We start from the raw sequence: 15,458 nt of genomic DNA, 5'->3' as shown, positions 1-15,458 counted from the left end.
CAGCCTCTGGTAAAATTGAACGATACAATGGGTTGTTAAAAACAATGCTGAAAGCAATGGGTGGCGGAACATTTAAGCACTGGGAGAAGCATTTGGCAGAAGCCACCTGGTTAGTCAATACCAGAGGATCTATCAATCGTGATGGTCCTGCTAGCTCCCTACATACTGTCAAGGGAGATAAGGTCCCTGTAATACATGTAAAGAGCATGTTGGGAAAAGCAGTTTGGGTTCTTCCAGCTTCTGGAAAGGGCAAACCTCTCCGCGGTACTGTTTTTGCCCAGGGACCTGGATCCACTTGGTGGGTAATGCAGGAAAATGGGGATGTTCAATGTGTACCACAAGGAAACTTGATGCTGGGGGAGTGCAGACAGTAATTCCATGTATATGTATATAGACGTGTGCGTGTGATGCATTTTTAATCATTTTGTTTGTTTGTATATGTATATATATATATATTAAGCGTGATGTAGTGATGTAGAATAAGGGGTGGAATGTCATGGTTTTGGTTTTTGCTTATTTGATTTTCAATATTCCACATCAAAACATCATGTACTGGAATTGAAGTGTTAATGCTCTAATTCTACGTACCTATCCCTATACATTACGGAAGTCACGGGATCTGACCCTTCTGGGGGGGGCGGTCTCTTACTGCCTGGCAGTGGGTGCTGGAGGGTGCTTTCCTAGCCGTTCCAAGCTTTTTCAGGTTTGACTCGGTCTCGGGAACTCTCTCTCATATCTTATTTGATTTATTAGTCTCAATTTCAATTAGATTGTATTATATTGTATTATTTTGTATTCCGATATCATAGTTAGTAAAATAAGTTTACCTCCATAGATTGTTGCCGCTGTTTTTTTCCTTTTCCCCCTTCCTTCCCATTTTGTGGGCCCAGGTGGGGGGTGGGGAGGGCAGGGGCCTACTGCCCCCTGTCACGGGCATAAACTGATCTAGTTGATTCCGTGACACTTAGAGAAGTCATCAGTTATTGCAAACAATGATAAATCCTCTGGCGGCATGGCTAGAGGAGGTTAGAGGAGGAACCCAACACCCACCACATTTAACAGCTACAGTAGATGTGAAATTGAAGTTTGGAGGGTTTATTTCTTTGACCCTGGAGTTTTCCATGTCAGTCTGCAGCTTTCTGTACTCTGGGATTGAAATTTCCACTATGCTTCATGCATCTGTGTGTGGTTCTGAGCACTGGCCCTCCAATTTGCTTGGTTGGGGTGACTGGTGGTCTTTTCAGAAAAGGGCTTGTAGAGTCTGTTGGAAGTGAAAATTAATGGTTTGCACTACTAAGATAATGAACTGTGGCTCTTGGTATCTTCTTATTGTTTTTGACAATGTTTGTGTCTTAGTCGCATTTCTGGCTTAAGAAAAAGGACGTGAGAACTTGTGCTGATAGACTTAACCTAATGAATGGTATCAAATACCAACTGCCTCGTTTTCTTGCTAGAGGGCTGCAGTTTAGCTGGCAGAATGGAGAGGAATTGGCCAATTGGACCGGCACCTTTAATTTCACGGATGACGGAGCAGTGAAGAGTGGCAGTGACACAGGCACCAGGTACTGGCACCGGAGGGAATGACTGCAGACAACTCTTGCTCTGTGTATGAACAAGTGTGAGCACAGGCTATGTGAACAGATTTTCAGTTTGATTTGTCTGCCCAATGCTGTTCACACATCACAGAAGATGCTGGGGATGCTGTGCAGGCCCACCCCAGTTTTGGGGCCATTTAGAATATGCCACCCTTAAGATGTTCAGGATGGTAACATTTGTGTCCTGGCTCTCCTTTTCCCATTTCTCCACCATGGCCATTTGTTAATAAATAGGAAAGCATGGGAAAGTGTACTTGGTTGAGAAGGGGAATGTCCCAACATTAGTAGAAAATCTGGCTAATGGCTTTTCTTTATAGTAGAATGCTCATTCTAAGAAACATAGATTAACTTGAAATCTGTCCAGTGCTTCACAGTGCCAGTGCCAAGGCAAGACCAGAATATTTCCTTTGTATTTGCTATTCTGAAGATGATTTAAGAAGTGCTGATGCACTGTTTGCTGTTGCACTTTTATTAATTTATAGTAGGATTCTTCAGACTGACATGTATATAAAAGGCCATGAAAGGCCATGTGCATTGGTAAGAAACTGCAGTTGTCCCAGGGAGCTCTATGGCTATCACTGTCTGCAAAATTTGGTGCAGGTATGGGGCTGATATGTTGGATGTGTTCCTAGAATCAGACATAGGAAGGGGCCCTTTCCTGTAAAGAAAGGCTGTCTGTTTTTCACCTTTTGTACAGGACAAACTCCAGCACTTCTGGAGCACTCAAGGAGCAAAGTTCTGTATGTTCAGCGCACAATGTACATTTGCAGTCATGTATTTAATAACAAATGTATGATGATAACATCTGGCCCATTGGTTGGGTTATGATGCCCTCTGCTATCTGGAGTCCATCTGAGCTGAGGACGGGTTCACTGTGGTGAAACCTTGCTATGGATGGTTTAAAAAGGACCTTTCACTGCATACTCCTCCCAGTTCCTATGGACTTGAAGGAAGTTAAATAACCTGAATCTTGTTTAGTATTGAGTTGAATAAATAGTAGGGGAACTTTAGAAACACTGTAAATTAAAGAAAAAATAAATAAAAAAACTAGAAGAAGCTTGCATTAATAAAGCTCTCCCTGCCTAAATTAGGTGTTGTGTGTGAAATGCCATCGCAGTATATTTTGGTAACCACTCAGCACAGCAGCTGTGCAGCTGATAGCATTTCAACAGCCAGAGGAAGTACAGCGCCTGAGCTGCCAAAAATCACCCATCTCACCAAATCACAGTGGTGCTGCAGTTCCTGTATGGCTCTTCTGTGTAATGGGATCTGTATCCCTGCTGCTGCCATTCATTAAGGAAGTGCTGTGGAAAGAAACAGCCTCTCAGCAGCATTTAGCTCAGAACCAGAGAAGAATGGTTCATTCTTTCTGTATTTATGTATGGATCCATCTGCCCGTCTGTATTTTTTTTTTTTTGCTTTTGCTTTTTTAGTGAGTGCATCTACAGTCTGTATGTTCAAAGTCTTTTATCAGGGTGCTTGGCATAAAAGAAAACTGAATGTGGCACAAAGACAGATGTCTTCCTGGAGATAGAATAGAATTAATATAGATTTCCTCCTGTAAGTGCCCTTGGCAGAGACAATCGAACCATCACTGCCTGCGGGATGGAGAAACCTTTGACTGCAAAATACATATGATATTGGATGACACTGAGCAACAGTGCCATTCCCAATCTGTTTAGCCCCTTCAACAAGGAGGAGGTTCAGGAGGAGAGTTGTTTTTTATATGAACAGGATCTAATTGCATAAGTTAGGTATAAATTTCCCTGTGCATTGCAGAGGTGTTGGACCAGGTGGCTTTTAAAGGTCTTTTCCAACTCAAATGGTTCTATGATTCTATGATTCTCTACGCAGTTAATATGGATAGATATAAGCAAATTTCAAAGTCAGCATGTTAATAAGTGTGGAGATGAAAGATGGGATTTCAGGTTTGGGATAGGTCTGGCTGTGACATGCACTGCACGTAAATGCATTACAGACGTTACCCATTTGTCTACTGCCTGAGAGTGAAGTATACAGAAAAGTAAAATAGAGTTATGTAGATATGGAGGTGAGGCTGCATGGTGAATAACCGCAGAGTTGTGTCATCAGCTGTTTGCTGTTTACCTTTGATCACTTTTCTTACTGAGTTGCCGCTAGACATCTCCTGAGAGGCCTATATAACACCCAACATCAGATTGTTCCTATCATCTGAAAGCAAATCTTCCTCTAATTAATAATTCTTTCTATCAGAAAGAAAACTTGCAGAATGAATTTTCCCAGCCTGATTTTACTTGTATGTATTTATGCATCTCCAGAGAGATATCTAAAGAGTACAAAACTAATTACTTGTCAGCATGCTCACAGTAAATATCTCTCATTGCATGGCTCTGCACTTCACTGTGTGTTATTCCCTCCTTCTTTGTAGATGGTTTAGTGTTTAAAAGTAGCAATTGAAATAGATATTAGTTTAATTGGCATCTGTCATTTGTGTATTTCATGCATATAGGTACATGTTTATTCATACATGCCTGGTATTGATCAGTGTGTGTTTTATAACTACTCTTTGTCTTTTACTGATGTAATTTAATGGATAGTGCTGAGACATTAACAACTCATCACTCATTCTGCAAGGGATTTATTAGTTGCAAATAAAGAAATTCCAAAGTAAAACGCATATTGAGCAAATAATCTCATTTTTTCAAGAATTTCAAGACAGACAGACTTCATAAGAGTGGGGGTTATGCCAAAACCAATGAATAGTGAAGACTGACTGCTCAAGAAGGATCAAATAGCACAAAAGTGAAGAGCATCATGCTGTCTGATTTGAGTAGGAACTGAGTCAGACATTAACTAAAGTATGAAGTTAAGTGTAGCTTGCAGTTGGATTTCCAAAATGAGCCCTACTTCAGTTGCTGGCATCTCTACTGTCCCACAGTAACCGAGCTAACCAACAAGGCTTTTCATCTCAGGGGATTTAGACACTTCTTTGGGCTGCATAGAACCATTTCCAGGAGATAAAAAATGATGCCACGAATTTGGGTTAGTGTGTGGTGCAGTGAATGTGAATCCTTTTGTGTTAGCTGATATTGCTATGTGTAGATTTCCCACAGAGTTGTGTATTCGCTGGGACTTTCTGAGCACCAGAAGGTTTGTTTCCATGCATATGACATTGCTGCAGATCTAGAAAAAAACATAAAATCACAGAATCATTGAGGTTGGAAAAGACTGCTAAGATCCCCAAGCCAAAGACCAGCCCCACCGTGCCCACTGACCATGTCCCCAAGTGCTGCAACTCCACGGTTCCTGAACAGCTCCAGTGATGGGGATTCCACCATTTCACTGGGCAGATCATGCCAATGCATCGCCGTTCTTTCTGGGAAGAAATTATTCCTAACATCCAACCTGAATATGTTGTTCAACTTAATGGTACTGTGAACCTTCTAACTTAAAGCACTTGATGCTAAGATTAAGCTGCCTTAGTGGTCTGATGGTACATCTGACCCACTGCATGCATTATGTGATCTATGCCACCTTCAGTCTGTCTGAGCTGAAGATGTGGTCAATGCAGAACACAGAAGTGAGATCACAGAAGTCGCTGATAGGTGGAGGAGGAGGTGAGCTGTGTGCTTTTGGACCCAGTAGTTTATACATCATTGAATTTTCCAGTATGGCAAATACGAAACTTTGTCCTCAGTGGCTACAAAACAGAAAGTGCAATCAGCTGAATTCATCAAATACACATCTTACAAGATGAGTGTGAGCCATGAGATCTCACTGACCGGGAGAGCATTTGAGGAGATTCCTTCATTCTCAGTGCTGAACTCAAAGATACTAGAATCTTGAGAACCAGAAAAAGGAAAAAAAAATACACTGCTTAAAACCATAACCTAAAATGAGTTTTTGAGATGTTATTGAGGTAGACTTGTTTTGTTATGCCTCCCAGGTGGCCCTATGGCTAAAAGCATTGGTGGCTTGTTTCAATCAAAGTGATAGGAATGGGATTGATTAAAACAGCCCAACAGCAGTTTATTAAAAAATTGGAGAGTTCAGAACTGGCACTGCTAAAAGAGAGCTCCCTGGCATATCCAACTGCTGCTTATCAGGTGCTGATGTTGTTTTGATATGGTGATAAAGAAAGGAAAGAAACAGTGAAGTTTCCTCCAAAATTCCAATTCGATATGCTCTCCAATAAATTGTACTGAAGGTGACACATTATACAGCTGCTCCACCCACAGATGTTGCAGAAGAGCTGAACTGCATAAGTCACATAGAAATAGTAATGGAGGTAAAGTCTGGCAAGATTTGGTCCCTCACTCGCAGTAAGTTCTGTTAAAATCAGCACCTACTTTGCTCTGTGTGGATTTTCCCAGAGCCCCTATAGCTATGGTGCACTCCATCTGATCCAGATGCTAAAAAGGTTTGAGGACCTGTTTTTGCTAAAAAAGTTTGAGGATCTGTGCTAGCTCAGCTGAATGGACACAAGTCCCCATATGCTTTTAAAGTTATGCTCTTTCTAGCTTGTAAGATTCTCAAATGGGCAAGGTGAGTCTAGACTTGAGCTAGATATAGATTTGCCCATACTGATCAGTGCAGACACTGCAGATCGGACATTTCTCTTAATAACTGTTTAATAGAAACCTACAGATCTTCATGTATTTGCTCTCATTTTTTAGTCTCTGAACTACGTGTATTTTTGGAAAGATCTTTGTTTTTCCTGCAAAGGCAGGTACAAGTCTTCACATGCTGCTCTGCTCTCTTGCAGCCTCATCATGAGCAGTGCAGAACCATCCCTGCAGGAACAAGCAAAATGGGAAGGAGGTTTCTGCAGGAGAAAATGGTCTTGTGTAAAACATGCTCAACAGTGACATTCAATTATATTTTAAAACCTTTGTGCACTTTATCAGAAGAATCTGTGCCTTGATCCAAGTGTCATTTTAAGACATGTCTCAGGCTTAATTCATGCAGCACGATCAAACAAAGCTGACTTCCAATCGAAGCTGGAGCAGCAGATGACCAAAGACCCAAGTGTGAGCAGATGTGCTTGGGAGTCACATCTGCCTCTAACTTGCCAGCTCAGTGAGCTGCTCAGCTGTAAGTGAGGTGGCAGTGAGAGACATGAAGTTTAGGAAAGAAGAAAGCCTTCTTTAGGCAAAGTGGGAGAATGTCAGAGCAAGCAGCATCTCGTTTCTGGGCATTCAGTACCGAGGGGCTTAGAAGGAGTTCTCTCCCAGTGCTTTTGGTGTTAAGAAACAGGATTTGATCCTGAAAGAATTATTCTGTAGCATCATTAGCATTTGCAACCTGAGTTTCAAACCTGAGTTTCCCAGTGACTGCTGGAAACCAGGAGAGGTGAGGTACTGGGAGGAGTGGCTTACAGGACAGCCCTGTGCTTTTCAGAACTGCAGGCTGGTGCAATCACAGAATCATAGAATCATAGAATGGCCTGGGTTGCAAAAGACCACAATGCTCATCCAGTTCCAACCCCCTGCTATGTGCAGGGTCACCAACCAGCAGACCAGGCTGCCCAGAGCCACATCCAGCCTGGCCTTGAATGCCTGCAGGGATGGGGCATCCACAGCCTCCTTGGGCAACCTGTTCCAGTGCCTCACCACCCTCTGTGTGAAAAAACACATCTAACCTAAATCTCTTGTCTCAGTTTCAGACCGTTCCCCCTTGTTCTATCACTATCCACCCTCATAAACAGCCATTCCCCCTCCTGTTTATATGCTCCCTTCAAGCATTAGATGGCTGCAGTGAGATCTTCCAGAAGCCTTATCTTCTCCAAGCTAAACAAGCCCAGTTCCCTCAACCTTTTCTTATAGGAGAGGTGCTCCAGCCCTCTGATCATTTCAGTGCCCTCCTCTGGACCTGCTCCAAGAGCTCCACGTCCTTCCTGTACTGGGGGCCCCAGGCCTGGACGCAGCACTGCAGACGGGGCCTCACAAGAGCCGAGTAGAGGAGGACAATCACCTCCCTCTCCCTGCTGGCCACCCCTTTTTTAATGCAGCTCAGAACACAGCTGGCCTTCTGGGCTGCAAGCACACACTGCTGGCTCATGTCTGACTTCTCATCCATCAGGATCCCCAAGTCCTTCTCCACAGGGCTGCTCTCAAGGAGATCCTCCCCCAGTCTGTATAAACACCTGGGATTGCCCCAACCCAAGTGCAGCACCTTGGACTTGGCCTTGTTGAACCTCATTAGGTTTTCATGAGCCCACTTCTCCAGCTTGTCCAGGTCCCTCTGGATGGCTTCTCTTCACTCAATGTATTGACTGCACCGCTCAGCTTGGTGTAATCTGCAAACTTGCTGAGGGTGCACTCAATGCCATCATCTGTGTCACTGATGAAGACGTTGAAGAGCACCGGTCCCAAGACCGACCCCTGAGGGACACCGCTTGTGACCAGCCTCCACCCTGACACAGAACCATTGATCACAGCCCTTTGGCTGCGTCCAGCCAGCCAATTTCTAATCCATCAAACAGTCCATCCTTCAAATCCGCACCTCTCCAATTTAGAGAAGGATGTAGTGAGGGACCATGTCAAAGACTTTGCAGAAGTCCAGATAGATGACATCCATTGCCCTTCCCCCAAAGGCATCACTCCATCATAGAAGGCCACCAGATTGGTCAGGCATGATCTGTCCTTGGTGAAGCCATGTTGGCTGTCTCAAATCACCTCTTTGTCTCATATGTGCCTTAACACAGCTTCTAGGAGAATCTGCTCCATGATATTCCCAGGCACAGGGAATGCTCCATGATATTCCTCAAAGGTGAGGCTCACCAGCCTGTACTTACACTGTTACAACGACTGCAAATGCATTGCTGCTTCATGAGTTTCCTTGAAGAACCAGAAATGGTTTTTTTTTTGTGCAGTCCTTTCCTCTTTGTTCTTCTGTCTCTCAGTAGCACATCCTTCTTCTTCTCCCTTTTTTTTTGTTTTTGGACTAGGTAAACAAGCAGTAACCAAATAGAATTTTTAGAATGCAGGAAATTTCATCTTTTTCATAAAATGATATCTTTGTCTGCTATGCTGTGGGCTGCAGCCAGCTTTCCCATGTGTTCACTTGCTGTTTGACATCTGAGCGGAAGTCCTGTGAAAGCAGCTTTGGGAATTAACTGGAGTACATCAAGCTTTGACCTTGCTAAACCAGATGAGTTCTTCAACCAGTTTCAGCTGGAGCAACTTTCATAATAGGCAAGTTGCTCAGCTCCAGCTCCACAAGCACGCAGGATATGTAACAGTGCAACAGATTTCGTCTTGGATCTTCAATAAAGGCTGAATGTCCAGGTGGATAATTGAGTCAGAAAGAGAGCCCACGGGCTTTGGTGGGAGACCAGTCATGTTGATGACTTCCATCCTTCTTCTGGGGGCTGAAGAAGTCTTTTCCCATGTTAATCACTAGTTATGGAACACTTCAAATTCGTTATTTCCTCTGCAGAACTCATAAAAATGTATTTGTTGCCTTGAAAAGTAAATGAGCATACTTTAGCACAGTCACATTTTTAAAAGATTGTTGCGCTTCTTTCACCTGTAAGTTTTCCCTGGAAGTGTTCAAGAAACATGTAGAAGTGGTACTGAGGGACTTGATTTGGTGGAGAAATGTTAGCAGTATGTGGACACTTGGACTAGATGATCTTGGAGGTCTTTTCTAACTTTGGTGATTCTATGATTCTACAGTTCTTGACAGTAATCAGTTTACTTCCTTACTAAGAATTTTTGGTGTTCTACTCCTGCCATTTTTCAGCATGGGATCCTTCTTCTTGGTCTCAAAGATTCTGTCCTTCACTGAATCACTGTGGTTGGTTTGGGACTGGGCAAAGGACACACTTCAACTCATAAGGTTTTGATGATTTAGTTATGTCCACAGTTGGTGGCAGCTTTCTGTGGAAAGCTCTGGGCTTTCTCCAGTCACAAACCATAGTCCCTTTCTCCCTTTTGTAGTTTTCTCTCTTCCTACCTTTATCAAGTCAATTTCTGGATTTACTTAAAAGGAAAAATTCAGAATGCCTTGAGATAGTTCTGGCATTAGGAGGACCTCATGGAGATTCCCAGAGATATTTTTTGGGCATGCTCTCTTCCAGTAGCGTGAGTACTTAGCACTCTTCTCAAGAAGTCAACATTTGTGTCCCTCAAGATTTTGCTGCTAACCAGAAACATGAACCACTAAAATAAGGATTTCTTACTTCTGTGTTCCCTCTTGAACATCTCAAAGGGTTTTATATTGGAAACTGAACAGAAGTTCAGATCAAACGTGATCTTTGATTTAATTTTCAAATGTCGCCACACCAAAAATATTACATTACCAACGATGACTTAAATAAAGCTCATACAGGAATCTAGTACTTTTCTTATCGAAAATTCAGAGGACACATTGTATTACAAGGTTTTGAATCTGAGATTTTGAAGGATTCATCAGAATAGCTTCATCTAGTTTCTGTTGTAATACTCCTTCCCCAGGTCATCCAGTTGTACTTCATCATACAGTCTTATGGATATGTGCAGTTCTTGAGTTTTAGCACAGACTTACAGTGATGGAGCGAAAGAGACATAGAGCTTGGCTTAAACCCTAACTTGTTATTGTAATTTCGGTAAGATCTCAAAGAATTCATGGCCAGCCTAGACTTTCTCTGACTCATACAACTGAGTTCCTGCCATTGTCTTTTTTCTCTCCTTTTTTTCAGTCTGATGGTTGAAGTGGAGGAACGTGACCAAAAAAGTAAATATTTTTGTCAGATTTTAATTAGGATTAGAATTGTCAGATCTGATGTGTCTGAACATCCAAATTCTGTTGTTCTCAAAAACATGTCAATGTTTTTGAGAATCCCAGCTCCCCTTCTCCTCTGAATACACTGATTAAATAAAACTTGAGGAAAAGCTCAGTTGCATTGAGCTATGAACACTCTACTCAGACAAGGTGAATCCTCCAGCGCTTTGCTAAGAATTTAAGGAACTATTTATTTTTAATTCTCAGAACAGACAAAAGATGGGGATAGTGTTCCATAAGTGATCAGTACTTTTCACTTGACCTTCAATGGCAGCTATCTTATGCTACCCATTGGAAAATGCATCTGGCCCTTGATGGTGCCTACTGGAGACATGAACTGATCCGACATCACAGGCGGTTATCGCCCAAGCAAGTTGTATTGGATGTTGTTTGAAAAACTATCCATTTAGTTTGAGTTAGCTAAATGGGAACTGCTGAGTGCTCCCTCTCGAACATCTCAAATTAGCATTTAAATCTCTAAAGGGCTGGGGATTGGTGGCTGTTCTACAATCAGCAATGACATCTGTGTTTTGCTGGAAGTAATACCTGCCTTTGAGCCAGTTGTTGTGGTCTCACATCGGTTAGAGATCACAAATGAAAACTTAAAGCACATTTCTGTTGACATGTAAGATAAGCAACCTAGTCTAAGGCTTATAAATAGTCTTTGTTTCTGTTCTTCTTCAGGTATTTCGAATTTTATGAAGGGCCACTGGAATACAACTCCACCAAATGCCTGGAATTGCGACAGGACATCATTGCAGTGAAGGTTTTGTCTATGTAAGTGTGAATGTTTGCTAAGGAGGTTGCTTTCCAGACAGGATGAAAATGGTAACTAATGATAAAATTGACAAGAATGTAAGGTGCAGGAGATCCTATCACTAGGAATCTCACCAGCGTTTCCTGAGATTCTCTTATGTGTTAATGTGTAAAAAGTGACATTTGAATGCAGTTTGATGTCCATTTGAAAAAAAATCAAGGCTTTTAAGTACACTGAGACATTTTAGTCAGGCCTGGTATCATAATTTGGAATTAAATATAGTGTTTGCAATACTATTTCTATCCAGTTTGTTCACTAAGGGTAAGTGAAGAGTAAGAATAAACAAACTAAGTAATGGAAGTGTGTCTAGCCTCATGCTCCGTTGTTGGCAGTGGCTAGAAGTAAAGGCAAAGGAACACTGCAAAAAAGTTAGCCTTGCCAGATAACAAATTCTGGTATAGTGACTCTAAGTAGTAGGTGGTGTCTAGCAGCCAGAGAAGGCAGTAGACCTTCCTGACAATTTGTTTAGATGTTTTTTGAGCATATTTGTCCTTTTGACTACTGTAATTTTTTTCAGCAGTGAGTTTCAGGAGTAACAAAGTAAAGATTATGGAATTGTGTGTTCTGAGAGATAAAAAAATAGATATATTCTGCTGCATTTTATCTTCTCTGGTCCTACATAAATACCAGGAAACTAATGAGTTGACTGGGATATACCCATGGAGCAGATAGAGTCAGCCAAAACATACAGGTTGCCCATGGAGCTGACTGCACAAAGCAAAATGGAGTGTTTCTGTATTGACCTTCTGCATTTTCAGCTGACAGTGACTTTAGGTACTCACATTATGCCTAGTCCATTCCTGTATCTAAAATCATGCTGTAGTCATCTACAATCCACAAGGTTTATTAATTCTGTGAACTGATAGTCTCAGCTGAAAGTGCAGCTGTACGAATGCAGAGCTTTAAGCAGTCAAGGCTGCAGAACTGGATTCCTGCTCCAGGTCTGTATGAATTTTGAGCATGTCTCTCTCACTGACTTCGTGCTCAAAAAAATGTAGGTTATGTCCTTGTCTTCTGCATTTGGTACTGGATGAAGGATACAAGGGTAGCAACTTTGCACTGCCTGCTGACATGCAGTGCTTAAAAATAAATGGAAGGGGTGAGAATGTGATACTTCTGCCAATGTTCTGCTGAAGATGGTGAGTTTTGAATCGCTTTTCTGCATACTTATCAGATGGCACAGAGACTTTTCATCTTTTCCAATGGTACACAAAAGATAGCAGACTTCTGCTCAGTGGGATCAAGTTAGCCTTACTCTGTGACAGCCATTTGACACTGACCTCTTTCGTTATGCTCAGTTCTTCTGATGTGTTTCTTTCTGCTGTGCTTCCTAAGTCAGCCCATACAGTAATGGAAGATTTCCAAGTTAATATGCTCTGGGGGGCTACAGAAAGTACAATATGACCTAGTTCCTTCCTGTAGCTTCCACAGCCTGGGAAATCTTAAGTGCTACTCACTTTAAATATATAATTATCTTAAAAGCCTTTGCTTTATTAGAACATTCAAAGCCCTCAAACCTGAAGAGAACTCATTAAGGCCTATGAGCCTTGAAGAATTGTCAGACCTCTGATGTGCTCTACCAATACCTGTATATACAAGGCTTAGTGTTGCTATATCTAAGGAGGAAAAAATAATTTAAAAGATAAGTTTTGCACTGAATAGACTGACTTGTTTGCCCTATTGAAGGAAGTGAATCCCATGTCATAAAGTGAATTCTGTTTTTCTTTCTTTTTATCTTTTAGGGTGAAACAAACTGAATTATTTGACAGGTGGAAGAGCCTACAGATGTGCAAATGGGAGATGAATGTCACAGAAGCCAACATATTCAAGTAAGAATGCTCCACAGTGATGGGGCTGTGCAAGATTTACATTAGTCTGAGTTTAGCTTCCTATGGAGATGCCAGATATATGGATTGCATTTCAAGACACAGTTTGTGAAACTGATCTCGTGAAGGCAATAGCAGAATTAAGCCCCAAAATACTTGAATGTTGTGTATTCATACATTCAAGGACCATGTTTGAGTGCATCTAGAGAAAACACATTATTTAGTTCAAGGGGAGAGGGTTTAGATTAGATGTCAGATGGAAGTTCTTCACAGTGAGAGTGGTGAGGTTCTGGAACAGCTGCCCAGAGAGGCTGTGGATGCCCCATCACTGGAGGTGTTCAACGCCAGGTTGGATGGGGCCCTGGGCAACCTGGTCTGGAGACTGTTAGCCCTGCCTGTGGCAGGGGGTTGGAACTTGATGATCTTGGAGTCGCTTTTAACCACAGCCATTCTATGATTCTATGATTTTAAAGCAGAATATAGACTAGAATTCTGTCACTGGTGTGGTTCAAAGCTGCTATTTAGAATAGCAAATTTCTCCCAAATTTTCTTTCATGATTACAGAAAAAAAACGATATGAATTAGTGAGAGAATGTGAGAATACATGTGCTGAGTTGGTCACTAACATCTTTTAAAGTAACTAATTTTTAGTCACAGACTTTTAGCATTTTTTTCTGATGTGAGATCCACACATATGTTTTTAATGTATATTTTTTTCTATAAAATATCTGATAGGCAGTTATCGAAACCCATTATGACCAAGAAAAGAGCTAGGCACAATTAGAGCCTTTTATCTTACAAATTCCTTGGAGATACTTAGCAGTTCAGAAGGAGAAAGCATGAAAATCTAGACTGAAGACAGCAATTTCTGGATGGTCATTCTCAATCAGCTGTCAGACATTTACGTTAAGAAATGCAGAACTAATGAAGAGCATTTTCATATCTCAGTATCACAATTTAATATGACTACCTGCATTTAATTAGTTAATGATTTCATTATTTGGAATTACTCATTGATTCATACAGTCTCAGTTGCTGCCTTGTTCTGATTGTCATATGATGTCATTCTGCTTCAGCCAAGTGTATAACGATAACTGAACATCACTGAAATGTTTGCATTATTCTGTATTTCTTTTCCAATTCTTATAATAAAACCCACAGAGCAGAATGACTTTGTCTTTCAGCTCCTAATGAGGTCACATACCCTGGAAGCAAGGTACCTAATGTGGCCATTTGGCCTTGAGTTCACATTTACGTGTTGACCACAACATGTATTTTTCATTACAAGGACAAGATTCATTGACTGAAACAAACTGGCTCTGGAGTGAGATTAAGTCAAGGCTTTCAGTTCCACCAGGAAAAAGAGAAGAGCATCAAGGAATGGACTTTTATTTGGAAAACTACTTTTCCTATGTACATTTCGTATTAAACTTGGGTTTTCTCCCATGACATGAATCCCATTTTTGAGATTTCAAAGCTGTTTTTGTTTACTTCGGAATATCTGCTCTTTTGTACCAGTGACAAAGAACATGTTGGACATTTATCTGAGATTCATGTCCAGATGAAGACTTTAACCCCTGTATTTGTTGTTCAGTGATGAGTAAATAATTTGCAACAGATGTTAGCCCTCTGACACAGAAAGGGGCTAATTAATGAGGATGTTTTCCATGGGATATAGGTGGCATAAGCTCAGCTTGGGGATGTAGAGCACCTTTGAATTTTCTAAAGGAAAAAACCACCATTTTATCCCCCATATTGTTAAAAAGAGGTGTTTTTTTCCTCAAAAGTGCCTTGTTAGCAATAATAGTAACTGCAAATCCTAAAACACACTATCACCTCCTAGATCTCATTTCTTTCTTTTTCTTGTTCCAGATCTTCACTGTCGAGGTGTTGCAATGCCCCTGCCTTCTTGTTCACCACTCAGAAAAATACTCCCTTGGGAACTAAGCTGAAGTACGAAGTGGATACCAGTGGGATTTTCCACATCAACCAAGAAATCTTCAAAATGTTTCCAAAGGTGCCTCTGTCCATCTACGAAACTAAGTTCACTCTGCTTGCTTAATTACATAATATGCTGAGGACACACTTAGAATCATAGAATCGTTTGAGTTGGCAGGAGCCCTTAAGGACCATCAGATCCAACTCTGTGCAGTGAACAGGAACACCCACAGCTCTATCAGGTGCTCAAAGGCCTGTCCAGCATCTCCAGGAGCAGTCAGTTCCATTGAATCATCACCCTTATAAACAAAACTTCTTCCTTATATCCAGTCTAAGCACGTAGCTGCTTAGCATTTGTCCAGACATCATTGCTTATACTTTTGAATACTTTGAGTATGTTTATTGATGATACAAAATTTCAATTGATTATCCTGCTTTCATTTGGGCTAGCATGCAATGTATAAGCGTTTTCCTTCAGAACATAAACCCAACTTACTTTTGAAGTACAGTATTCACATGTAACAAATCCAGCATTTG

General features: G+C 41.4%; 1 protein-coding gene across 9 annotated transcripts in view; it reads left to right on the top strand.

Moving 5' to 3' along the window:
* ST8SIA5 (ST8 alpha-N-acetyl-neuraminide alpha-2,8-sialyltransferase 5) overlaps positions 1–15,458 on the top strand; it is a 67,230-nt gene that overhangs the window by 39,723 nt on the left and 12,049 nt on the right. For 8 of the 9 annotated variants that reach the window (XM_090132269.1, XM_090132265.1, XM_090132267.1 and 5 more), the window contains 4 exons: positions 1,455–1,562; positions 11,025–11,117; positions 12,900–12,986; positions 14,856–15,000. In XM_090132269.1, coding sequence (XP_089988395.1) covers positions 1,455–1,562; positions 11,025–11,117; positions 12,900–12,986; positions 14,856–15,000 — 433 coding nt within the window. The remainder of the gene's footprint in view (positions 1–1,454; positions 1,563–11,024; positions 11,118–12,899; positions 12,987–14,855; positions 15,001–15,458) is intronic. The other variant, XM_031597080.2, reaches the window with a different exon arrangement.

Source organism: Phasianus colchicus, chromosome Z (assembly GCF_987193195.1).
Source record: "Phasianus colchicus chromosome Z, bPhaCol1.hap1.1, whole genome shotgun sequence".
Lineage (NCBI taxonomy): Eukaryota > Metazoa > Chordata > Aves > Galliformes > Phasianidae > Phasianus > Phasianus colchicus.
Note: the sequence above shows the minus strand (reverse complement) of the source record. Positions and strands in the feature narration are given on the sequence as shown.